The 26,911-nt window shown below is 36.0% G+C and overlaps 5 protein-coding genes across 17 annotated transcripts; 1 reads left to right on the plus strand and 4 right to left on the minus strand.

Moving 5' to 3' along the window:
- Positions 1-67: 67 nt before the first annotated feature.
- On the minus strand, positions 68-7,005 carry LOC104710614 (ATP-dependent DNA helicase homolog MER3). 12 transcript variants are annotated; one of them, XM_087467070.1, is made up of 29 exons: positions 6,704-6,900; positions 6,470-6,498; positions 6,288-6,378; positions 5,899-6,082; positions 5,606-5,767; positions 5,185-5,422; positions 5,009-5,045; positions 4,872-4,918; positions 4,709-4,746; positions 4,568-4,589; positions 4,257-4,469; positions 4,009-4,165; positions 3,867-3,918; positions 3,673-3,744; positions 3,527-3,576; positions 3,300-3,417; positions 3,159-3,222; positions 3,004-3,087; positions 2,814-2,939; positions 2,538-2,734; positions 2,258-2,446; positions 1,897-2,148; positions 1,698-1,747; positions 1,558-1,575; positions 1,364-1,449; positions 1,066-1,243; positions 928-965; positions 555-854; positions 68-460 (listed from the first exon to the last, which is right to left on the minus strand). In XM_087467070.1, exons 3-29 carry the CDS (start codon positions 6,353-6,355, stop codon positions 102-104), a joined length of 3,399 nt encoding a protein of 1,132 aa, XP_087323196.1. In that variant the 5' UTR covers positions 6,356-6,378; positions 6,470-6,498; positions 6,704-6,900; the 3' UTR covers positions 68-101. The 12 variants fall into 12 exon arrangements, with proteins under 12 accessions (XP_087323196.1, XP_087323194.1, XP_087323195.1 ...); XM_087467068.1 differs by having other exon boundaries at positions 5,009-5,099; positions 6,704-6,834; XM_087467069.1 differs by lacking the exon at positions 6,470-6,498 and having other exon boundaries at positions 6,704-7,005.
- A 397-nt stretch (positions 7,006-7,402) lies between these two features.
- LOC104710616 (uncharacterized) lies at positions 7,403-10,621 on the minus strand. Of its 2 annotated transcripts, none has more exons than XM_010427250.3 (4): positions 10,210-10,621; positions 9,607-9,842; positions 9,301-9,483; positions 7,403-7,836 (listed from the first exon to the last, which is right to left on the minus strand). In XM_010427250.3, exons 2-4 carry the CDS (start codon positions 9,641-9,643, stop codon positions 7,754-7,756), a joined length of 303 nt encoding a protein of 100 aa, XP_010425552.2. In that variant the 5' UTR covers positions 9,644-9,842; positions 10,210-10,621; the 3' UTR covers positions 7,403-7,753. The 2 variants fall into 2 exon arrangements, with proteins under 2 accessions (XP_010425552.2, XP_087323207.1); XM_087467081.1 differs by having other exon boundaries at positions 9,607-10,107; positions 10,210-10,505.
- A 2,779-nt stretch (positions 10,622-13,400) lies between these two features.
- Positions 13,401-13,739, plus strand: LOC147937814 (uncharacterized). The gene has a single exon (XM_087465278.1). The coding sequence runs from the start codon at positions 13,401-13,403 to the stop codon at positions 13,737-13,739; it is 339 nt and encodes a 112-aa protein (XP_087321404.1).
- Positions 13,740-19,028: 5,289 nt separating this feature from the next.
- Positions 19,029-20,226, minus strand: LOC147937815 (uncharacterized). Its single transcript, XM_087463654.1, has 2 exons — positions 19,984-20,226; positions 19,029-19,782 (listed from the first exon to the last, which is right to left on the minus strand). Exons 1-2 carry the CDS (start codon positions 20,039-20,041, stop codon positions 19,211-19,213), a joined length of 630 nt encoding a protein of 209 aa, XP_087319780.1. The 5' UTR covers positions 20,042-20,226; the 3' UTR covers positions 19,029-19,210.
- Positions 20,227-23,954: 3,728 nt separating this feature from the next.
- Positions 23,955-26,707, minus strand: LOC104710617 (carbamoyl phosphate synthase small chain, chloroplastic). Its single transcript, XM_010427251.3, has 10 exons — positions 26,257-26,707; positions 25,993-26,125; positions 25,810-25,898; positions 25,659-25,719; positions 25,497-25,564; positions 25,268-25,396; positions 25,054-25,163; positions 24,620-24,967; positions 24,320-24,485; positions 23,955-24,189 (listed from the first exon to the last, which is right to left on the minus strand). Exons 1-10 carry the CDS (start codon positions 26,393-26,395, stop codon positions 24,140-24,142), a joined length of 1,293 nt encoding a protein of 430 aa, XP_010425553.1. The 5' UTR covers positions 26,396-26,707; the 3' UTR covers positions 23,955-24,139.
- Positions 26,708-26,911: the final 204 nt, after the last annotated feature.

Consider the following 26,911-nt stretch of genomic DNA (forward strand, 5'->3'; position numbering starts at 1 on the left):
CATTTATCTTTACCACTATCATTAGTAATTACTATGTGCTCTCTAGGAGCCTAGAGACTCACCAACATTGAGTTTTGTTTTAAGGCATGTATATGAGAAAGTCACAGAAAAGAGAAGACGCTTTTGAATCCAAGAAAAGAATCAGATTCTTTGGACTTACCTGCAAGTGTTGAGCCTAATCCCTTATTCTGCTCTAAGCTTGTGCTGCTTCCCTTGACCATCGAGATATCAAAAGACAGAATTTCTGTAGGTGCATCAGATGTGATCCTTGGCCTTTTAGTTGAAGGACTAACCAATAATCCATACGCTCTATACGGACTTATCTCTGTGTTGCTTCCTTCTTGAGAACATATGGCTATAGGATCCTCGGTTCTCGATGTAATGACTACCGGAGAGTTCTTGGACCTTTTCCTTATGTAGTTGAATATTGTTTCATCCGAGAATGGTCTTTCTTTTTCACCTTGTCAGATCCATGGGAGGTCATAGTCAGACTTTAAGCAAATATTTATAAACGCAAAATAGAACTTCATAATGAGTGAAGAAGATCTATGCACCAGTTTTGTCTGCAAGGCTTGCATAACCTGGGCTAGTAATTTGGTGTGCACTTTGTTTGATATCCTTAGTTCTTGTAGGTAAACCAAGCACAGAATCATACTGAAATAGAGGATCGAGTTCAGGAGAATTCTCCACTAAGCTTTTCCTTTTCTGAGGTGATTTTCTTGATGCTGGAGAGGTTGGATTCAAAGTTTTCAATGTGGGAAAACACTTGGCTTTTTCGCGTATGTGGTCAAAGACTGTATGTTCATTGATAATGACACAGTCATCTTCTTCCATCGTCACATAGGGCTCTTTCTCTGTAAAGAAAGAAAAATGGTGAATACAAAGCACACAAGAGAAAAAGGATTAAATTTGTAGTGAGCATCTAACCTTCTTCTGAATCCTCATCTATGAGCTTGAAACTAGGCCTGAAGAAGGAAATCGAGCAGTTGAGGAGAAAGTTGTAATCATGAAGAAACTGATAAAAAGACATTTTTCTGAGCAAGAAAGTATATAAAATGTACTCACATATCATCTTTTTTATCCTTCCGGGTTGAAGGTCCAGATGTAGCTGGGTTGTCATCATCTACTATGCAGGCATCCACCATAGGAGGATAGTAGTGAGGCAGCCTGTTTTCGCTTCTGTAATTCATTTTGTTGTTGTTTGCCTTCTTCAGTAGAAGTGTTTCATGGAGGTCAATACCAACTACAATAACAAAAGCCCAGATGTAAACACACTTGGTTTGTTACTTATTTCAGTGTCTTACTTACTACATGGTCATCAAGTTTCGCTACCAAACCAGATGTGTTATTTAGAAGACTTAACTGTATTCTTCGAAGATGAGATCAGCCTTCACAGTCGCCTTTGCTTGTTGATGAGGCCTTTCCAGGAGAATGGTTACGCTATATGGACTAGAAGAAGGCAACAAAGAAGGAATGAAGTATTGCAAATCTTAGATGAAGTTAGACGAAGATTTGCATCGGGATGATGATGATAGAGTGGCTGATAGGTAAACATACCTGGAGAAGTCTTCCATTCTGCTACCATTAAAATATTACTGATTAGTTACGTTTACTTGAATGTCTTAAAAGAGGATTACGTGAAAACAAATGTTGTAATAGAAAAAGTTATGGTTTATCGTTGGTTAAGTGCTCATCACCTTATTTTCTCATGAAAGTGGATAAGATTCTCTTCATCTGAGCCAACAATCTGCCAGAAAAGAATACAGATTAGTAGCTTATCTAGTAGTTATCACTTTTTCATGAGCGAATCAAAAGACTATGCAGAGAAGTGGAGGTGCAGGTACAGTATCTTCAGCAGAGTTAAGAATATAAATGCAGAAAGTTAAGGAAACTAACCATGTCAGCATAATGGCGTTTTGTGGATTGGACAGGTTGTGATAGCCGTGTCAATGTGACTGCTAGTTTAGATATCCCTTGCTTCTGGCAGTCAACTTCCTCGACCTTGATTTCAACTTTAGGAGGTAGGGATGATAGAGACTCCTTGATGGTATTTCCGAAAGGATATTTTCGACCGGTAACAATCTCTATCCTTCGTGGATCAGCTTCAGCAAGAGCTTCAAATGACCTGACTCCCATCGAATGAAGTGCCTAGCAAAAGAAGGCATTCAGACAAAAGGTACGAAGACAAAAAATTCACTGAAGCATCTGGTAAAGTAAGGTGCAGTGAACGAGTATAAAGAGAAAACAGATATGAAACCTTTGCTGTAACCATTCCAATGCCTGGTAATTGTTTCAGCAAATATGGGCTGTCGTCCCAGAGCTTTTGATAGAGTGATTTTGCTAAAAGAGTTGAGCTAAGAGTTCCTTTATAATTCTTTTTGTAAATAAAGTACTCTTTCATGCATCTGGCTATTCTGGATCCGTTCGAGCAAATAGAGTTAGCATCCTGAGACAAAAGTTCCAATGTTCATATGCAGAGCTAAGAAGTAACCGTGATCAAGTGATAGAAAGAAGCCATGAATATAATATTGGTGGACCTGAGTCATGGATAAATCATGGATTGAAGGATCCCCAGTCAACCAATCATTTGCAAGCAGAAACAGTTTCTCTTCTCTGGTTTGGATGCGTTTTTTCCGCTTTCCTTTATTATCGTTGATGTGGAATCTGAGCCTCCCTTCTTTATCTGCATTTACATCATTTAGGGTCTTCTTTTCATTGCGTCTGAGCTGTATCCCTTCATTTTTAATATAAACATAAATTAGTACATTCATCAAGTAAAAACAGAGTTATGTACCAAAGCAGATTTGACTTACAAGATATCTCTTGAGCACGACATACTATCTGAAGGGCCTCATCCAAGCTATAGCCCGTCGATGCATTAATAATGTACTTCATTGTGTCAAACTTTAGATAATACTTTGTCATCAGCCTTCCGGGCTCTACACAAGAATGAGAGTGCATTATATTTTGAAATTGAAGATATGAAATCATATATCTCAGTACCTTCTGGTTTCAAAACAAAACCGTCTGTGTCAGTCCAGATCATCTGATAGTGAGAAAGCTCATTGATCTTCTGAAGGCAAAGCTCTGGTAGGAAATAGCAAAAATGAGAACTCCCAAAAGGAAAAATGGGTAAGCTAACTAAGTCAGTAGGGCACCTTGCAAATGCTTCTCTACTCGATCCTTAGGAATTCCTTTCTTAATAGCATAATTCTCTGGATTCTGTCCATACGAACTTCCAAGTTATCTATACCATATACGATTGCCTGAGAAATCATTGACAGAGCATATGAACATACCTTTTTCATTCGGACATACAGGTATGAGCATTTCATCCACTCAATTGCCCGTGTAATGTCAGAGATAGTGAGTTGAACTATTTCTGCGGTTAGGTGCTCTATTAAGCATGGCAGCAATCTGGAACAAAATATACAAAAGAGTTTTTGTTTACGCCAACAAATAGCTTTTAAAGAATGTGTAAGAAAGCAAAGGGTTTCACGAAAAAAAGTTTAATGGCAATACTTACTGTGATTCAACAACCTCACATCCATTTAAGAGATTCTCATATAGATGGACCTGTAATAGTTTATTAAGTTACAAGCAGACAATATTAGAGAAAAGTAAAATTAAAGTAAGTGATTCAGCCACATGAGAAAAGTTTCAGTAAATAACCGTCTCTCGTCTTGTCATAATAATAACCATTCCCGTGTCATCAAAAGGAGGTCGACCGGCCCTGCCACACATCTAGAAAAGAGAGATTACTTATCCTGATAGCAATATATTTTTAGAACATATTCCAGTAGCTTGTGAAGCTAATCACACTGCAATATAACATTTAGAAAACTATAAATGCTCAAATAATTTACCTGTAGTAGTGTGGAACGATCATATTCCATGTAGTGACCTTTTTCCTTATTGCTATATGGAATACAAATGTCAGTGGATACTGGATATTAACTTTTAAATTCCAAATATTCACTTAATGGACATGTCTATGCAAAGACGTACAAATGTTGAGTTGATTTTATGACAACTGTATGTGCAGGCAGGTTGATTCCATGGGCAAGAGTGTTGGTCGCGCAGATAACTTGGATATCCCCATTAAGGAAGAGCCCTTCTACGAGGCTGCGGTCCTTTTGGCAAAGTCCACCGTTGTGATAACCAACTAATTGGGACATTTTGGTACTATTCAGTTTGCAGACAATGCTGAAGCAAAGGAACAATCAAAAAACTCAGAAGAGTGAAATGGACCATACCGCCTTGGAGGATATAAGATTGCATTTGTTTGTCACTGCACATTGGCGAAGCCTCCCTTAATCGTTCTAGCTGTTCTCTGCTTTTAATAAATGGATTTGAGTAACCATAGGTCATTGCAGTCTGAGCAAGATTTTGTGCAGCCTCTTGAGCGCCTTTTCGTGTTGAGCAGAAAACCAATGCAGATTTTCCTTTTGAGTATTGCATTAAAATATCTGAAAATTCATAGGATTCCTCAACAGAGTGGTATAAGTTACAACCTAAGCAAGACTGCAATAACGGAAGAATCCTAATCATGATAATATCAGCTTACCATAGATATAGTTTTGGAGGCGCTGGATTTGAGAAAATATAAGAAAGAAGACAACAATTGATTTAGTTTCTGTCGTGGTATATTTGACAAAAGAGACGAGGGGCTAAGGCTATCTAAATCCAAGATGCAGAAACTGTATACCTTTTCGAAGAGGAAGTCGTTCTTGGCAGCAGCATAACCTGTAAAAAAAAAAACGGTGTTTTCTTACAATTCATCAAAACAGGAAATTCACCAACAGCTAACCAAATTCATCATCTTAATACTTAACCAAACCAAAAAATGACTTTTGAGATGAGACAGGTACCAAAAACTTTAGTTGTCAACTTAACAGGTCTCATTTCTTCGCCAAACCTATAAAACATGGGAAAAGAAACAATGATAACACTGAAAAAAATAACCCACAGAAAGACATAGTTCTCTGAAAAGCAATCCATAAGTTACCTCTTAATTCCTGCGGTAGGAACCTTGAGCCATTCAGCTACAACAATCGAACAAATATTACCACTTAAGTTGTTTGAAGCAAGTCTTGTTACTACGAAGCGAAGTTAACAAAGCAAAAGAAATTCATACAATCTGCAGAATATTATTAGAATTTAGAATTGTGCGCTTCGTCTTACCTAGATCCTCAATGTTTGGGATCGTAGCTGAGACAGCCAGAAGACGGACGGAGGCTAAAGGACTTGACCTTAGTTCATGATTGCTAGAAAGAATCTTTATTCTACTGACTATTGCCTCAAGAGCAGCTCCGCGGGGATCATTCAGCAGGTGAACTTCATCAATGAGCACAAGCGCAATATCACTGAAGAAACCTAAGCCTCCACTGGTAACGCGATAACGGCTCACTGCATCAAATTTCTGCAGGAAAACATGTAAGCTACAGAAACAGTAGAAGAGATACAAGCATGTACTTTGTGTAAATACGGAATGAAATATCATATATTGCATATGTTCCGGCTAAAAGCATGGGGAAACAAGAAGCTATAAACAAGTTCCAGACAGTACATACAGACAAAAAAAAAAGAGAAATTGATATATGACCTCAGGTGTAGTCAAGATAATATCTGCGTCTTGTATATTCCTTGTGCTGTAGGTTTCATTATCACCTGTCAGCTCCAAACAACTGACTCCCCATGAATTAAACTTTTGATTCCAATCACGCAGCTTCTCCTGTACTAAAGCCTTGGACGGAGATATGTAAACCTTGACACCAATAGGTAGAAGAAACCCAATTAAACTTCTACGTAGCAGCAAGTCCAATATTGATAAATGTATTGTATAAACAAAGGCGATATCAATCAAAACATTCAGAAAAAAAATGCTCAAACGCTTACTGTTTTAAGAGCTCCTTTAGCATGAAGAAACCTCCCTTCCGTAGAGATAGACTTAGAGAGGAGCCTCAAAATGCACAGTTCAAAGAGAACGGTTTTACCACTTCCCGTTGGCGCTGAAATAACCATGTTGATGTCGGAGTGAAAGCACAGTGGAAAGCACTCGCTCTGAAGCGAGTTGAAGTATCTGAACACAGAACAATCCAGAAGCAACATAAAGCAAAGTCTGGATTAACAAAGTATATTATAAAAGAATGATGATATTCCCAAAAGATAACATGTATGTAAACCATTCCTCGAGTAAGCAAAACACAACATCTGAAGCAAGCACTAGACTAAAAGCTGAAACTAGAACATCAAAACACTAAATCTCGAGTTTATAGAGATATCACCTGAAACTAAAAGCTGAACGGAAATTTCCAGGCAAATCGGAGATAGATTTGAGCGAGTGAGTATCCATGACCAAATTCCTAATTAGACGATCTGTAGATTCCAATAGCGTGAAATCAGAACCCTAAGTCTAGATAGAGATCACTTCATGAATCTATCCGTACAATCAGAAACACCAACAAACCATCATCATCCACAATTCCGATTCGAGATCTGCTCCGATCAACGATTGAAATTTCTAAATTAATCGCCAAGCTCAAACTTGTAAACAGATTACGCTAGCGAAATTTCAGAGAAGAGGTATGAAGAAGCTACGGAATGCTTAACAAGTCGGAGATCGCAACGTACTCTCCGATTAAAACCGATCACGAATCAAGCAAATACAATTGCGAAATTGAACAGAGAATCAAAAACTCACCGTTAAATCACCATTGAAAAGCTTGCGCGAGACCAAACTTGAAGAGCAACGATCTCTGAGTGAGAGAGAGATGGAGATAATAAAGTGAGAGAGTGAATTCGAAATTCAGAGGGCCGTTGTAGTGAAGAGCAAGCTAAATTTTCATAAAAATATATCGCTCCTTTTTCAGGTCGTCGGATTATGAAATTACTGCAAGTAGTATAAATCTTTAATCTTAATTTTCTTATACCGATGCTTCGTTTGAGTATTATACTTCTTCTTGCAAGTCAGTAAATCAGTAAAAAACAAAACTTTCGTTTTGCAAAATCAGATATGTGATGGACTAAACTATATAATATGATGTTTGTTTTAAGGCTCTGTTTGTAGTTTCTACTTTCTAGTCAACCGCTCGGTAAGAAAAAATTTACATCTCGAAAATATTGATAATCACATTGTTATTGATGCCTTCTCAATGCAGGTAAAGAGATCAATTAGCTACCCTGCCCAAGTACAAAGCTCATCGAAGCATCGTGTTACTACGTTATGCTAGCTACTACGTCTCACCCCATGAGGAGGAAACATCATCCTTCTCGTCGTCAACATATGCCCAGATTGACATCTTACCCGTAAAACCCCTACCAAAAAGTTCTGATTCGATTTTCTGATAGATCAAATCAGGATCGTAATAACGTAACAGAAAAAAAATTAAAGATGTAACAATGCATGAATGTTTTCATACATAACTTTTGACAGAAAACAAAATATCTAACTCAAATCACCAGGAGTGTTAATTACAATCACAGTGACAGCGAAAACAGGTGGTCTTATACTCCACAATACGCTTATCATTTAGAACATCATAATAACTTTACCAGCATTCCGCTTATAGGCTTTACTCCACCAAAAACTTGTGTAGATTCAACCACTGAGTCTACAGAAAGAAATGGTTGTGCAGTGTCACCAGGCGGCGGCTCTAGTAAGAGAACAATTATATCTCTCGATTTCAAACAATCGAGAACCCTGGGCAAGTCCCAGCACTGTTTTTCTTTTGCTTTTGCCACAACCATAATATTAACACGCCAGAGTAATGATGCATACGAGAGAATCTGGCGAGTCATTCTCCTCACACAACAACCTATCACCCGGTAATTCCTCTACAGATCATAAAACAGAGATCTCTAGATTACAAACACACATATATACACATATATAAGGAAAAAAGATGGCTAGCTACATGAAGTATAGTTGAATACATGGTCACACATACCAACTATATTATTGTATACTCAACTACACAAAGTATATGTATTACATGGCCACATGCATGAACTATATGACGTCATGTGTTCAACACCATAGACATACAATCTGGTACACTGATTGATTAATTCCGGTGAAAACCGGTGTTGACTCCGGTGTTGGCCAAAAAAAAATTTCTAAAATTAAAAATAAAAAATAAGAAGTTATTATATTAAATCATTTATGGTTTTTATTAATTAAAAAATATTCTATTCAATATCTAAATATTTTATATATATTTCAAAAATATATCTTAAATGTAAAATAGAGAACTCAAACCTTAAAAAAATTTCTAAAAATTAATTTAACATATTGTATTTGTGCAAAAGAGGGTAAAAATAAAAATGTTCATATGTTAAAAGTAAATATTTTGAATTTTTTTGTTGTTGTTTATATGTTAATTCACTATCTAAAGATATTTTTAATATATTTCCTAAATATATCCTAAATGTAATATAGAGAACCCAAACCTTAAAAAAACAATTTCTAAAAATTAATTTAACATATTGTAATTGTGTAAAAGAGAGTAAAAATGAAAATGTTCATATGTTAAAAGTAAATATTGTTAATTTTTTATTGTTTATATGTTATTTTGAGTATGTAAATTTTAAAGTAAAGAGTGTCTAATTTTTTTTATAACAATTACCATGCAAAATTTAGAGTAAAGAGTCATATACTCAATCTTTTGCATATTATTTTCTAATGAAAGTAGTTGAATTTGATTTTATTGATTTTGTAGTAATTAAATAATCTGATAATGAGAGATTTATATATATATATATATATCTTGAAAATAATTATAAATTTTTTTTATATCTTGAACATAATTATAAATGATTTTATATCTTGAAGATTATTATGAATGAATTTTTTATATCTTGAAAATAATTATAAATGATTTTTATTTAACTATTTATTTTAGCTTGAAAAATAAAAAGTAATTAATTATAAAAATGAATATATTAGAGATATATAAAAAATATTTGGATATTGAATAGAAAATGTCTTTTAATCATGAAAACCCATAAATAATTTACTATAATGTTTTTTTTTTTAATTTAGAATTTTCTTTTTAAGTGTTGGTCAACGCCGGAGTCAACGCCGGTCTTTGCTGGATTCAATTGACCGGTGTACTGGATTATATGTCTATGATGTTGACCGCATAACGTCATATAGTTTGTGTAGTTGAATATACAATAATATATTTGGCATGTGTGACCATGTATTCACCAATACTTCGTGTAGCTAGCCATCTTTTTTACCATATATAAAAGTACGAAAAAAAAAAAAAAAAAAAAAAAAAAAAAAGGAATTCACACCTTTTACTTCCCTATACATTCTGGCCCTGCTCAAGTCATGTTTGTCGTCGGCCATGATTGACAGTCTACCATGAAAGCCCATTTTATGGAGAGCTAATTCGATATTAGGATAAATCGAGTCACGATCGGCACCACTAGGGATTGGATAATCATCCAAGTTCCAGAAGACCACTGTCTCATCACCTTGACAAATTAATAGGCCAACAACGCACAAACACGAGTTACGAAATCCATTAACCATTATGACAGATCGATCACATGAAAATCTAAACGAACAGTTTCGGATTAGAGAGAGAGAGATCTTACGGGAATAATATCTCTTGTCGGTTAGATCTTCGCCCATGGTTCGACGGAGAGAATTGGAGACTTTCTCGGTAAATTAGGGTTAGATTGAATGTGTGCAGCCTACGGATGAGAAAGACAGAGAGAGTGCGTTTGTAGGTTTTATCGCTGCGGCCGAGAGATCTATTCTCTGGGCCAGGCATGTTCTCAGCCGTTGGATCCCAAGAATCTATTTTTTTATGTGGATTTACAATAATAATCTGAATTAAAAACGGAAGAAATGTCAAAAAAAACCCTAAATGATGAACTTTCTAAATGTCATTTAAATGCTGAAATTTTTGTTGATTTTAGAACTTTTACAGAATAAGAAATCGAACCCCTTACCCCTCGATTGACAACACATTACCCTACCAACTCAGCTAACATATCATTCAGAAATGTGTCAAACATAATTATTAATAAAGACACTAAACAGATGTCAAAAAAATAAAACAGATTCATCGTCTCAGACTCTCAGTCGTACACCTAAAACCAAAATAACCCAGATTTCAAACACAACAATCAAATCTCTATAGCAAAAGAAGAAAGAAAAGTAACCCAGATTTCAAACGCAAATATAGAACAAACCCCTTGTCTCCTAAATCGTCCATGGATTCGTCTTCCAATCCAACATTCAGCAAAACTTCCAAAGATCCATAATTTAGCTCATGCGCAGAGAAATCAAAATCAAGGGAGGGCGTTAATTGGGCATCAAAGACAAACCCTCATGGTGGAAATAGAATCGATGAATCACGAACCACCTTCTTCTGCTTACAATTGACACATCATATTTAGGATCTTGGATCTGTACCAGATGTATCTTCCTCTCTCAACAAGATTGAGAAAATAACGATAAATCTGGGCATTTTTTTTTTTTTTAATTTGAGCATCTGTTACGTAACGATATAAGATTTTATACTTTTATGTTTGTGACACTATCAATAAGTTTTACAAGCTTAGTCGGTAGGGTATTGGTGAGTTTACACCAGAGATGAGTGGTTCGAGTTAGGCCTGGGCACTAATACCCGTTACCTATATTCGACCCATTACTCGGCTCTTACCCGTCCCGAAAAAGGGTATCCGCAGCTTTAGAGTCGAGTAAAAGGTATTACAATTATATTATCCATGAGTAAGGAACGAGTATAAGGTAATAGTTTAGTTTTTAATACCTGTCCCGTTACTCGGCCCTTTACCCATTTTGTTACACGACCCATTAATATTTGGTATGATTATTATTATTTATTATTAATTTATAGAGTTAAAGTTAAAACTTAAGTTCAACTTAGTCTAAATGAATTATTATATTATTTTTATTTTCAAAATTTGTAATTTTATAATTTTTGTAACTATATATTGCATAAATTTATAAATTTTTCCTTTTCCGAATTTCAGAATATAAAATTATTATTATGATTATTGATATTTTTTAATCGGTACTCATTTTTCCGGGTAATAATAAAGGATCGGGTATTTAAAGGGTCAACTATTTTTTACCGGGTACCCGTTTTTCCGGCTATCCATAATTTAAGGGTCGAGTATGAGTAAATTTTTTCTGTTACCCGTTAGGGTCGGGACGAGTAAAGGGTCTGAGAAAATTCAAGGGTATCCGTCCCGTGCCCAGCACTAGTTCGAGTCTACACAAGGACTAAATTATAAATTTAATAAACAGTTATCTCTTTAACAGTAACCCTAACTGTTAAACTTCTGTTAGTTGACTTAACAGCATGTTTAAAATGGCCTTGTCAATAAAAGTTATCTATTTAATTCTAAAGTCAACAAAAACTTTAGCAGTTAAATGACATTATGAAAGTTCATGATTTAAACGTCCCAAATTTGAAAGTTGGGGATTTTTTTGACATTTTTCCCAATTAAAAACTCATGAATTTACACAGTAATTTTTTTAAAACAAAAATTTGATTTACAGGATTTGGACTGAAAAAATATACTTTTTTGTGGATTCATTATAATAAACTGAACTAGGAATCGACCGCACCTCAAAGATTTTGTATTTCATACCTAAAAGATTCATGGTTAATTGTATGATTATTATAGGAATACTATTATTCAATTTTTCGATTTGGTTTGATATTTCAGAAATTATGAACGTACATATATATATATATATATATATATATTATATATATATATATATATATTAATGGGTCATTTGGTAAAGAATACCAATATAGTGTCGATGGGCCGTTTGATTTTATTGGAGATGTGATTTCTAAATTTATATAGAATTGTAAATTCTGGAAATCAAAACACATGGATTTTAAAATAACATGTTTTATCTTTGGATTTGAATCCTTCTATTTTACACTTTCAAATTCATTCAAATCCATTTAAAACATAATGTGGATTTTGAAATCCAAAAACAAATTATTAAATGAATAACATGGGATTTTAACAAGTATTTGTAAATCATAGAACCAATAACACATCATTTTGATAAGTATTTTAAAATCAATTATTGAATAACACATGATTTTTGTCTGGATTTCCAAATCCATTAAAATCATAGAACCAATAACCCCCTTAATTTAATTGGGTCTAGTCTACGAGGGGGTATTCAACTTATATTTTAAAGGATTTGATAGGATTTTAATAATTTAGGATTTTGAAAGATTTAGGAGAATTTTAGGAGATTTGATTGTGTTTTAGATTTTTTTTTTTTTTTTAAAATGAAATGTGTTTTTATGAGATTTTATAGTAATTTACAACACACAAAAAAATTCTATAGCAAAATATTTGTGAAGTTGTGAGAGATGCCAATGAAACACCACCACAAAGTCTTTATTTCACAGACTCTGTAAAAGACACCAAACAAAGCTTTAAAGCTTTTCATTATTTGTGAAGCTTTAAATCCTGCAACAAAGAAACAAAGCTTTAAGTGAGATGAAGAACAGAGGATGAAGCTAAGTGAAGCAGATGAGCAAAAGCCAAAAAGAAAAAATGTCGTGGAGAAGGAGAGAGAGAGAAGCAAACGTGAATGTGAGGAAAAAAATAAACAAAGATATTAAAAGAAGTAAAATAATCTGATTTTTCTCATTGAATGAATCAAGTCACTATACAAACATATATATAGTGAAGCTAAATTACTATACAACAATGGACTTAACGTCTCACAAACAAGCTCTTTTAAGCTCTGTTAACGTCTCTATTATGTGTCTGTTAACTCCAACACATCGCCTCTTCTTCATTTTGTTGGAGCAAATTTAGTCAATGTTTGATCGAGTCTTCAGGTTTTAGTTATGCATTTTGTTAGTGTCAATAATGGTCCGAGTTTCTCGGTCCAAGTATGTTACTCTGTTTTCACTTCCGCAAGTTTCTGTTTCTTGTTAAGTTGTAAGGCTATTAATAGCTCTGTTTCTCATTTCAATGAATCATTCAGTTTTCAGTATTCGAGCTTTATATTATCAAATTGGTATCAGAGCTCTGTGAGATTGTGAGAACTGTAAGAGAAGAAGCCGTAGCTTTAAAACACAAGAGAGAAAATGAGAGAAGAGAAAATGAAATTGCCACAGTTCGATGGGCATTGGGATCATTGGAGTGAGGTCATGGAGAACTTCTTCAGATCAAAGGATCTGTGGAGCACGATTGAGACTGGCTTTGAGGAATCATCAACCTATACAGCTCTCACGGCGGTGCAGACACAACAGTTGGAAGAAGCCGGGAAGAATGACCAAAAGGTGAAGCACTATCTCTATCAATCCATCGATAGAGTGACTTTCGAACAGATCTTGGACAGGAAGACTTCCAAGATCATTTGGGAGTCAATGAAGAGGAAGTTTGGTGGAAATGATCGAGTGAAGAAGTCCTTATTGCAGAAGCTGAGAAGAGACTTCGAGGTGTTGGAGATGAAGGAAACCGAGAGTGTGAAGGAGTACTTCTCCAGAGTTCTTGCAGTCACAAACCAGATGAGAAGCAATGGTGAGATCATGAGTGACGCAAAGGTGGTTGAGAAAATTCTCAGAACTCTCAGCGAAAAATTCATGTACGTGGTGGTGTCGATCGAAGAGTCCAAGGAGATTGAGTCCATTCCACTCGATGAGTTGCAGAGCTCCCTCACTGTCCACGAGCAGAAATTCAAAAAGGTGGACACAGTCGAAGATTAAGCTTTGAAGGTGACTCATATTGAGGGCATGAGCTTCAATCGTGGCAGAGGAATGGGACCAAGAGGAAGAGGTTTCACTGGCAGAGGTCGTGGAAGAGGCCGTGGCAGAGACAAGAGCACAGTGGAGTGCTACAAGTGTCATCGCCTTGGACATTTTCGCAATGAGTGTCCAATGTGGGAGGAAGAAGCAAACTATGCTGACTTTGTTGAGAAGGAAGAGATGTTGCTAATGGCGTACATTGAAGAAGAAGATGGTGATTCATCACAAAACATTGTCGAAGAGACTGCAGAAAAACTATTGATGGCGTATGCTGGAGAGAATGAAGCTATGAGGAAGAGAGTTTGGTTCCTTGATTCAGGCTGCTCAAATCATATGAGTGGAGATCGAGCTGTGTTCACCACAATGAATGAAGATTTCAAACACACTGTCAAGCTGGGAAACGACAAGAAGATGGAGGTTGTTGGAAAAGGTAACGTGAAGCTGGTTATGAACAATGTGGCTTACACAATCAGTGATGTATACTTCATTCCTGAGCTGAAAAACAATTTGTTGAGTCTCGGACAACTTCAGGAGAAGGAGTTAACAATCATCATACAAAAGGGAGTTTGTAAGATTTTTCATGAAGAGAAAGGTCTTATCGCAGTGAGCAAGATGAGCTCAAACAGGATGTTTCTGCTGTTCAATCAGATCATCTATGAAGGAGAATCAAGTCAACAACGATGTCTGCAAACAACCACAGAAGACATGCCGAAACTCTGGCATGAACGCTACGGACATCTCAGCCACAGTGGAATGAAGGTACTGCAAAACAAGGAGATGGTGCGAGGTCTACCAAAGTTTGAGGTCCAGAAGTTTACGTGTACAACGTGTCTGGTGGGCAAGCAGTCAAGAAACCCCATACCTAAAAGGAGTTCATGGAGAGCAAAGGAGGTTCTTGAGTTGATTCACTCCGACATATGCGGACCTATCAGTCCCATGACTGCAAATGGAACTAGGTACGTGTTGTGTTTCACTGATGACTATAGCCGGAAAGCATGGGCATATTTCCTCAAGGAGAAGTCAGAGGCATTCAGTCACTTCAAGGAGTTTAAAAAGAAGGTAGAGATCGAGACGGGAAAGCTGATCAAGTGTTTGAGAACCGATCGAGGAGGGGAGTATGTCTCAACTGAATTCTCTGCTTTCTGCAAAGAGAATGGGATTCGAAGACAGCTAACCACTGCCTACACCCCACAGCAGAACGGTGTAGCGGAGAGGAAGAACCGTACGGTCATGAACATGGTGCGTTCAATGCTGTCGATGAGAAAGGTACCAAAGTTTTTCTGGGCAGAAGCTGTCAATTGGACTTTCTACATCTTGAATAGGTGTCCCACTCTGGCTGTTAAAGATATTACCCCACAAGAGGCATGGAGTGGAGTTAAGCCGAATGTATAACATTTCAGAGTGTGGGGAAGCTTAGCACACGTACATGTGCCAAACGAGAAGCGTGGAAAGCTAGATGACAAAAGCAATACATGTGTGTTGCTTGGTTTCTCAGAAGAATCAAAAGGTTATCGTTTGTATAACCCAACAACGAAGAAGATTGTGGTGAGTAGAGATGTGGTATTTGAAGAAGAAAAGGGTTGGAGCTGGGAAGAAGATCAAAGCCACATCGAGTCTGAACTCAAATGGAATGATGATGATCAACCATGGGAGGAAAGCGACAGTGACGTAGAAGAAGGAGAACCTGCAATTGTTGTAACAGAACCTGCGACTGCTACTGAAGACGTTCAAGAAGCACCACAGGTTATTGTTAGGGAGGGAAAGAGATCAACCAGAGCTCCTCGTTATCTTAGTGATTACGTCACCTACACTGCTGAAGATGAAGTGAATATGGCTCAGATCACCTCCGTCGATCCGTCAATCTTTGAAGAAGCTCAATAGTGTCTTAAATGGAGAGAAGCTATGGATAGAGAAATCAATTCAATTGAGAAAAATCAAACATGGGAGTTATCAAACCTACCCAATGGAGCTAAGTGCATCGGAGTCAAGTGGATATACAAAACCAAGTTTAATGAGCTAGGAGAGGTGAGCAAATACAAAGCGCGACTTGTGGCAAAGGGGTACTCTCAAGAGCATGGGGTTGACTACACAGAAGTCTATGCGCCTGTTGCTCGCATGGACACCATCAGAATCATCCTCTCTACTGCAGCTCGGAAAGGTTGGGATATTTACCAATTGGATGTGAAGTCTGCTTTCCTTCACGGAGTCCTTGAAGAAGATGTCTACATACAACAACCCAAAGGCTATGAAGTAGCAGGAGAGGAGGATAAAGTCTACAAGCTACATAAGGCATTGTATGGACTGAAGCAAGCTCCAAGGGTCTGGTTCAGCAGACTCGAAGAGTATTTCGCCAAGGAAGGGTTTGAAAAATCAGAGAATGAGGAGACTCTGTTCCTCAAAACAAACAAGCAAGGTAATCTTCTCATTGTCAGTGTATATGTGGACGATTTGATATATACTGGAGATGATACATCACTAATGAGAGAGTTTAAGTTGTCAATGGAGAAAGAATTTGATATGTCTGATCTTGGGAAGATGAGATATTTCTTGGGTATGGAGGTGTTGCAGACATGTCAGGGAGTTCATGTTTCTCAAACCAAGTATGCCATGGAGATTCTGAAACGGTTTGAGATGGAGAACTGCAATTCAGTCTGCAATCCAATCATACCTGGAAGCAAGATTGACATGGATTAGGGTGGAGAACAAGTTGATGAGACTCTCTACAAGCAGATCATAGGAAGCCTCATGTATATCACGACAACGAGACCAGACCTGCAATTTGCTGTAAGTCTACTAAGTCGCTACATGTCTAGACCCACAAAGTTGTATCTGCAGACAGTCAAGAGAGTTCTAAGATATTTGAAGGGGACTATGGATTTTGGAATCTGGTATAAGAGAGGAGGAAACGGAGAACTGCAGGTGTTTACTGACAGTGATTTTGCAGGCGATGTTGACAGTAGGAAAAGCACCTCAGGTTATGTTTTCCTTATGGATAATGCAGCTGTAGCATGGTTATCAAAGAAGCAGCCAATTGTCACATTATCTACCACAGAGACCGAGTATGTTGCTGCTTCAGCTTGTGCTTGTCAAGTCATATGGTTCAAAAGAGTTCTAAGTGAGTTGGGTTACAATGTAGAGGAAAGTACTGTCATTCTCTGTGACAATACATCGACGATCAAGTTGTCAAAGAATCCAGTCTTCCATGGGAGATGTAAGCACATTGGAGTTCGGTTTCATTTCTTGCGTGATTTGGTTAAAGAAGGAGAGATACAGTTGGAGCATTGCAGTTCAGGAAAGCAAGTGGCTGACATCTTCACAAAGCCTTTGAAGAGGGAGACGTTCGAAAAATTGAGGAGTCGGCTGGGAATTTGCTCAGCAGCTGATAAGCTAAGCTTTGTTAACCAAGCTTAGTTGAGGGAGGGTTTGTTGGAGTAAATTTAGTCAATGTTTGATCGAGTCTTCAGGTTTTAGTTATGCATTTTGTTAGTGTCAATAATGGTCCGAGTTTCTCGGTCCAAGTATGTTACTCTGTTTTCACTTCCGCAAGTTTCTGTTTCTTGCTAAGTTGTAAGGCTATTAATAGCTCTGTTTCTCATTTCCATGAATCATTCAGTTTTCAGTATTCGAGCTTTATATTATCACATTTAGTCTAATAAAAGAGAAGCAAACGTGAAACATGAATGTGACAAAAACCAAAACAGAGGAAACAAAGTGTCGTGAATGAAAACAATCTAAAATAAAGCATAGTCATGAAGATTTGCCGTCTCTGTCTTCACCGTGTGGCATCGATCTCGTCCGTCGGAGCATAGCCTTTGCGAGTGGATTTGGTGTCTGATTTGGAGCGAGTCATGTTTGTTTTGCTCGGCTTATCCCTTCGTCTCTTATAGATGCTGAAGCCTCACCACTCTAGCTTCTCTCCTTCGGATAGGTATTCTTGACAATGCTTCCGGTAATTTTCAGTTTTGGTCATCTTCCTCGACGATAAGGCTTGGCGATAGAATGGACGCTTCTCTGTTGGTCAAATATGTCTGTAGCATATCTTTTAGGAGAGTGTCCTTTGTGATGCGTCGGGTGTTTGGTTATTGTCTTGGGGTCTCCATTTTGAGCTTACCAGTAGCTCCGGTGTTACTGCTTTGGTGATGTTTTGGCTGCCGGTGGTGGTTCTTTATAACATCTCCTTTCGTGAATATCACTGGTATATCTTGTTTCATGGTTTGCTTTTTTTCCCTAATATTGGTTGTGCTTTGTTGCTGCTGGTGCTTTGAGTTGAGGTTAGCGTCGCAATGAGTGGCTTCTAGTGGTTTACAGGTGGAGAATGTGGCTGCTGATCTGCGGAGATTATAGTTGTATGATATCTTTTATGACTTTTTTTTAAAATGAAATCCTTTAAAATTATAGCTCAAAGGGTATGATTTTGAGATGAGTAATTTTCAACTAAAAAACTAAAAAAAAAAAATCTGGATTGAATAACAAGAGACTCTGGATTATTTGAGATTTGAAGTTGGTTTTATAAACTATTGATTGAATAACAAGAGATTCTGGATTATTTTGAAGGATTTTATAAAAATCTTAATTGAATAATTTCATAAGATTTTTTAAAATCCTCATTTGAATAACAAAGGATTTTAAGAATACTTTAAAAAATTTTAAAATATAAGTTGAATACCCCCTACATGATATGTGTTTTTAGGAGTTGTAAAAAGATAAAAAATGACTGCATAAATAAAATTAACCCACAACAATCAACAAGCATACTAACACTTAAGTTGTACTAATATACTCTCTCGGTTTAAAATTAATTGTGGTTGTAGAGGATAATTTTTTTTTTGTCAAATTAGTTATTTTTTTATGTTTTCAATAAAATTTTTGTTGATAAATTTTCCAATTTTATCTTTATTCTTTTAACTTAATAATTGATGATATCAAATAAATAATATATTAATTAGAGATTAAAAAAACAAAAATTAATGATCGTCAAAAAAAAAAAAAAACAAAAATTAAATATTTGTTAAGAGTCCTGAGGATCATGAGATTTATCTGAAAGCGGTTATGAAAACTTGCAGAATTTGTTTGCTAAGTTGAACGACCGCTTTTTAGCTACCCAACTACAAGCTCTTCGAAGCATGGTGTTACTACGCTATGCTAGCCACCACGGACGGTTGGGGGGGACTTTCAAAGAAAAAGAAAACACCTGCAAATAATAAGTTACTACTATACGGATAATTTCAACAAAATAAGAGCAGCAGAGAATTAAAGAGAAGAACTCACACGCTAATTATATTCATTAAACTAAACTAAACACATAAATCAGGTTAAAAATAAAACACTGAGCTTTTTTTTTTTTTTGATATAAAATCAGCTGCTGCAACAAGCAAAAAGGGCATATCCTCTAATACGAACAGAAGCAAACCTAGTACTCCACATAATAGGTATCAGCCCTGACCACCCGACGTCCCTGGCGCAAGCGTTCTACGTTTATGGGGAGGACCTTCCTCGCTTACTTTGTCCTTTTTTGCAAAAGAGTACATTTGATGGAATAGGAATGCTGGCCATTGAGAATTTTCTGATGATGAGACGCAATCAGTCGGATCTACTAAAAAAACACGGTAACGTCTACCAGATTCTAAAACAGAAAGGTGTTTGAAGAAACTGCCACGTCTGACTTCAGAGGAGACTACGATCAAATCGCGATCAGGAAAGTCCACAGGAGAGTCGATTACCCATAAATAAATGTCATTGAACATTCTCTGGGCGGGTTTAAACCCTACAGGAAGGAAGAAGATTCTGCTCTTCCACGTCTTCTTACTCAACATCTCTCCACCCCATGAGGAGGAATCGTCAACATAAACCCAGATTGACATCTCACCCCTAAAACCCCTACCAATAAGTTCTGATTCGATTTTCTGATAGATCAAATCAGGATCATTCATACTACCAGGGAATGGGCAATCCCCGAGGTCCCAGAAGATGCCCATCTGAGTCCCTTCCACGTCTGTGATAGGCTCTGAACAAAACGGACAACGCATACACAGAGTTACCAAATCACATAATTAAAAGATAGGTTTAACTATGATCCATCTATTATACTAGTATTCACAGACAGATCGACTCGATCAGGGCTGGGTGCTAGTTTACTATGACAGATCTAATCATATAAAAATCTAAACAAAAATTTTCGGGTTAGAGATGGAGAGAGCGATCTTACCGGAGAAATCTTCGATCTTGTAGAGTTCTTCCATCTTGGTAAGAAGATCTTCGCTCATGGTTGGACGGAGAGAATTGGAGACTTTCACGCTAAGTTAGGGTTTAGGGACGGTGAAAAAACTGATCAAGCAAAATTAACATTTTTAAGGGGTGTATTCAAAACAGGATTTTGGAGGATTTATAAATTTTTGGATTTTAGGAGATTTTCAGTGAGATTTTAAGGTAGTTTGGTGGATTTGTTATTATTTTCTATTTTTGAAAAAAAAAAAAAAATGTTATTTGATGAGATTTGATGGGATTTGGTAAGATTTTAAGTGGGGTTTAAGAAGATTTTGAAGTCAGTAAACGAGAATATAACATAACAAAAAGAGTTTCCAAAAGTAAAGCTTTTACACTTGCCGGATGGATACGATCGCATAATATAACGCCATAGATGGATTAATTTATAGCATTCAAAACATAACTCAAAGACTTTTTGAGAATATCTATACTATTAAAGCAGAAGTACTCCCTAGACTCAAAATGGACCATGACTTAGTTTTGGTAGGTTTTTCATTAAAAATGATTAGAGAATCAAAAAATTTAATCTAATTAACCTATAGTTTCGATTTCTTTAAATGACAAAAATATCCTCGGTCGATCACTTAAAAAAATATGGGTCGGGACGCGGATCCTAAAATATCCGACTACAGAAGGAAAAAAACTCACAGATCTGTTTGTACTCTAGAATAATCTATTTCGGATCCAGTATATTATTTCATTCAAGATTAGTTATTTAAGATCCCAAACAGAGTTATTCGTTATAGGCAAATACTCTGATTTCATTTTCCTTTAAGGTATTTAAATAAAAACCATAAATTTTAATTACCAAAAATTCGGATCTTTCCTTAATTACCGAGATTCGATCTTAACAAATAATCTTTAAAAAGGAATATTTTGTGATTCTAAAAACCATAATAGTATCCTAAATAAAGCATAAATCAGGATAATCTTTCCATATCTTTGTTCCCAAAATTATCTCGATCTTCAATGCTAATTAAACAAATCAAACAACATTCAATATTTTAAGATTATAGAAACTAAAATATCTTAATTACATATTCGATTTAGATTATATGGAAACTGGAAATCATATAATTAATAGCAAATGGAAACCAATATTGCATATTCTTAATCATTGGTATATTACTCGCATATTCCATATATTGCTAATCACTCACCTACAACCCTAGGATCTCCTTATAAGTCTATAAATACTGCTCATTCACCATAGCTCATCACACCAAAAAAGTGAAACACACAAGCAGAAAATTTTAATTATAATCATTTTTTTTTTACTTTTCTAATACGTTCGCTCAAACTATGTTGTGATTGTAAAGATTATTTCTTTCATTAATTAAGTTATTGATTTACGCTATACTCTCCTATATCCAATTACATTCTTATATACTATGAGTTATTTTATTCAGCAACAATCAATTTTTTTGTTTTTTTTCCAGCAACAATCAGTTTACATTTCTGAAATTTAGAGTTTTATACAACTTATGCAATGAAAATTGGTTATTAACCATTGCATACCTAGCTTGATCAAAATTATTGAGCTATTATGGCTGATTTTGTTGTGTATTACCGGCCACCTATCAAGCAAATGCATTTTACTACAAAAATACTATCCAATATTGCGGTGTGTCTGTTTCCATGACAAGCTACATTCTACAAACTACTTACTCTATTAGAATTTTCAATTTACTGTATAACACCAAATATATAAATAAACACTATATAAACAAGAAAATAAGTCAAAATAAAAAACTACATTACAAAAATACAAATTACAAAAAAGTAACTAACAAAATATATAATCCGCATATTCCATATATTGCTAATCACTCACCTACAACCCTAGGATCTCCTTATAAGTCTATAAATACTGCTCACTCACCAGAGCTCATCACACCAAAAAAGTGAAACACACAAGCAGAAAATTTTAATTATAATCATTTTTTTTTTACTTTTCTAATACGTTCGCTCAAACTATGTTGTGATTGTAAAGATTATTTCTTTCATTAATTAAGTTATTGATTTACGCTATACTCTCCTATATCCAATTACATTCTTATATACTATGAGTTATTTTATTCAGCAACAATCAATTTTTTGTTTTTTTCCAGCAACAATCAGTTTACATTTCTGAAATTTAGAGTTTTATACAACTTATGCAATGAAAATTGGTTATTAACCATTGCATACCTAGCTTGATCAAAATTATTGAGCTATTATGGCTGATTTTGTTGTGTATTACCGGCCACCTATCAAGCAAATGCATTTTACTACAAAACTACTATCCAATATTGCGGTGTGTCTGTTTCCGTGACAAGCTACATTCTACAAACTACTTACTCTATTAGAATTTTCAATTTACTGTATAACACCAAATATATAAATAAACACTATATAAACAAAGAAAATAAGTCAAAATAAAAAACTGCATTACAAAAATACAAATTACAAAAAAGTAACTAACAAAATATATAATCCCGTGCTGTAGCACGAGGTATCACCTAGTAACATAACAAATTGAAAGATACAAAACAGAATTAAAGATAAATCAAAGCACTCTATTGTCTCATGCCCCCATATCATAGCATCAGTCCACATATGTTTAGCTATTGTTGCTCTCCAGTTATTAGCATGAACTCTTTGTTGTTCTTGAGTACCATGAATCTCTTCATCTCCATTATTTTCACCATCATCTCTCTCGTCAACACCACTTTCTTCAACATCATTTTCTTTGGGAAGAAACACATCCGAGCGACATTCTTTACGAAGATAGTTATGTAAAACAACACATGCAAGAACTAACTCCGCTTGTATTTTATATGGAAAGGGTGGTGCATATTTGAAGATAAGAAATCTTGATTTGAAGATGCCGCAAATCCTCTCTACTACATTTCGCAAACTCGAATGACGATGGTTGAACAACTCATTTTGATTTACGGGATCTTTTCCTTGCCCTCTAAAGTCTTGGAGATGATACCGAGTACTTCGAATGGAGCTAAAAAATTACGACGATTAGCGAATCCACAATCAACTAAATAAAACTTTCCTGAAATTTTATAAAGCACACAAATATAAGTGAGATAAATATGAAATAAATAACAAAGTCTTGTTTTTAAAATCATAATGTAAATAACATACCTTCAGGAACTTTTAACTTGTTAGTGCTTCTTGTTAAAGCATCATGTAAAACTTTTGAGTCATGAGCTGAACCTTCCCATCCGCTAAGAACATATATGAATTCTAAATCAAAATTACATGCAGCTAAAACATTTTGCGATAATTGTCCTTTTCGGTTACGATAAGGAGCTGTTTCTTTTCCAGCTATCATTGCAGGGATATGTGTTCCATCAATAGCTCCCACACAATCCTTAAATAAATGAAAACAAAATATTAAAATTTTGAGAGTTATTTAAAAAAAAAAAAAAAAAAAAAAAAAAAAAAGAGAACAAGAAATTGCATACCTTAAAATAAGGATAAAATCGTGTACTGTCTTTTATTTTTGTGGGTACTGCAAGCCCGGGTTTTGCCATGTAGCTTGGAGCAAGTGCGTTTAACGTCTTCATAGTTGTTTTAAAACTCTTGCTTATTGAGAATCTTGACCTTTCGAATATAGCTTCAGCATTGATATACCTCGCATTTTGACCAACAATAATCAAAAATGTTGCAAGCATTTCTTCAACTGAAACATTTCTTGTATCTCTTAAACCCATCTTCACTCTAAATATGTTGCATAGCTTTAGTTGTTTCACTAGTTTATTAGATTTAGGTATTTCATTAGTTTATCAGATTTAGGTATTTCATTGATGAAAAATGAATCCATTTAGAACTTAAAACATACAAAACCACAATATCATTTTACTATTTTTATTACATAAAAGGATCACCAATCAAAATATATACCTTACATTTCTCTTTTTGTTATAAAAATTTCAAATTCTTAATTATTCAATAGATGTGTGTGATGGGCACTTAATACATGTCACAGCGAAAACAATAATACCACTCCATTGTCACTAACAAAACAGTAGATTTTATAAATTTAAGTGCGATGATTCAAACAGTAAATAGTACAAAACAAAGATTACTTCTCCCATTGATCAGGAGCTCTGTTTCGATCTCTTCATCAGCTCTATGAACTCTCTAAATGCTGCATTCACAGGACAAAACAAAACAAACATACAAAAGTCATATTAATCTTCTGGTTTTTCAGTACAACTGAAGCATAAGTGTCTTTGACCGAGTTCAGACTCGGTGTATGAAATAGAAAGGACAGTTACCGTTATCAGAGTCGTGAGGTCCAGGGGAGGCTTCAGGGTGGTACTGGAGAGACATGACATTCATTGCCGGGAAAGATAGACCTGCACAGCTTCCATCATTCAGATTGACATGTGTCACTTCCACTCCTCCGGGAAGTGAAGCTGGATCAACAGCATAGTTGTGGTTCTGACAAAAATTACAGACAAAGACAATGAATGATATCACAACCAGATTCAGATTCTGTCAAACTTGAAACCATGTTTTCCAAGCACAAAAGTTCCAAACTTGAGCTGAAAAGAATAAGACGAAAGGAAATATACCTGAGCACTGATCTCGACCTGGCCAGTTCTGTTGTTACGAACTGGGTGGTTTCCTCCATGATGACCAAACTTCATCTTGAAGGTCTTACCACCCAAAGCTTGGCCAAGCAACTGATGACCCATACAGATTCCGTAAACAGGGACTTTACCGAGAAGCTCTTTAACTGTCTCAACAGCATATGGCACAGCAGAAGGGTCTCCAGGACCGTTGCTGAACAGAATCCCATCTGGATTCATTTTCAGCGCTTCTGAAGCTGGCCATGTCGAGGGAACAACAGTGATTTGACATCCGTAAGATGATAGACGTCTTAGGATGTTTTGCTTGATTCCAAAATCGTAAGCGATAACCTTTGAATTCAAGAGAAGAAAAAGAGAGTGAGGAGATGGTTCAGAGCATTGATAAGAGAAGAAGTAAGAGAAGTAACAATACTCACTTTGTAGGATTTCCCATCGCGTGAATTCGTGTTGAAATCCCATTCAGGGTTTGTTTTGTCAACCCATTCATAAGGAGATTTACATGAAACATCACTTATTAGATCAATACCTACAAGAATTCAAAACAAGCAGACCAAAGGAGTTCAATATTCCAAGGGTTATATTATAATATAATGCAACAAAAGAAAAAGGAAACGGTACAAGAATTCTGACCTACGATATCCCATGAACGAGACATTTGCAGAAGTTCATCATCTGTTTTGGACTCTTCTGTGCTCAACACCCCGATAAGACTACCATCTTCTCTCAACCGACGGGTGATTGCTCGAGTGTCAAGATCATCTAACAGTGTTTACGAAAACATCCCCAAATAGAGTAATCAGACATCCAATTTTATAACATGTAAAAGATCTACATAGTATAGTGAACACAAGGAACTTACAAACTCCCATGATGTTCCTTTCGGTTAGATAGTCAGCAAGTGTTTTCGTGCATCTCCAGTTTGAGGTACTGAAAAATTTACAATTCGAAAGTAAGGGACTTTTAATGAAGACACACCCCAAAGAAACATGCTTGTTCCCGTGCAATCGAATAAAACACTAACCTGATGCTTAGATTTCTTATCACCAAACCAGTAAGAAAGCATTGTCCAGATTCTTCATCATCTAGAACAACAACCATTACAAATGTGATAAGAAACATAATGAACATAAGCTTTAACAGTGTATAAGAATTTTCCAAAACTTGCTACTCACCGGGATTAACACCAGTGTTACCAATTTGTGGGTTTGTCATTAGCACAAATTGCCCAGCGTAACTAGGATCAGTTAGAATTTCTTGATACCTTCCAAATGACAAAACAAAACGGAAGATTCAGTAAGCTCTCAAATTAACAATCTCTGATACACAAATCATGTAATGAAAGAACAAAACTTTACCCAGTCAAGGAAGTGTTAAACACCAATTCTGCAATTCGAGTTCCTGGAGCACCAAAGGTCTTAGCAGGCCAGATTGAACCGTCTTCTAACACAAGCCTAGCATTGTACGAAGTCCAAGGTTTCTCCGCAACACCTAAAAATCAAGACTTTTTCACATCATCATTCCCCCCTCAAACGAAGAAAAAATCGAAACTTTATCCTTTATTAAAGAAATCGACTAGGGTCTATACAATAACATTCCCAAAAGCAAAAAAAAAAATTTACCAGATGTTGACAAAGTGAGTGGAGAAGCGGAGCATCGGATGATCGAAACCCTAAATCCACGGCCGCGACGGTCGAAGGAAGGCTGGGAAGATAAGCTAGTAGGCAAAACAAAGCCCAGAGTCCTCGTTGCCATGGCCATGTTGTTGGTTCTACTCAGTGAAGTTGAAAGGAGACAGTGCTTGAGAGAGAGAGAGAGAGAGAGAGAGAGAGAGAATAAAGAAAAGAAACGGCGTCAAGGTCTTTTTGGTTTAGGGTTGGGCCGATAGCCTCATTTTTGTTATCTTTTATTTTTTGACTTTTGTTGACTTTTCTTCTCTAGTAACTTTGTCACATACTATATCTTAGCTTTTTTGTTAACGAACTATTTGAAAGTATATACTATTATAAGATTCGGGTTCGAGCCTGATTTGTTCATTCTTGAAGTACCTTAAGAGATTCTCCTCCGGTGACTGAAAAGATTGTTGGTAGAGTCACGCAACGGTTTGATGATACCGACGAGAAGGTGAAACTGCGTTTGAAGACTCGTAACCAAAATGTACCGTGATAAAACGGTGAGGATTCGCGGAAAACTGTTCGAAAGAGGTAGTGTTTGATCAGACAGGATTAGGCAAAATGATTCAAATCAAAAAGGACACTAGTACAAGCTTGGTCTGGC

This window comes from Camelina sativa, chromosome 9 (genome assembly GCF_030686135.1).
Source record: "Camelina sativa cultivar CO46 ecotype springtype chromosome 9, ASM3068613v1".
Classification (NCBI taxonomy): Eukaryota; Viridiplantae; Streptophyta; class Magnoliopsida; order Brassicales; family Brassicaceae; genus Camelina; species Camelina sativa.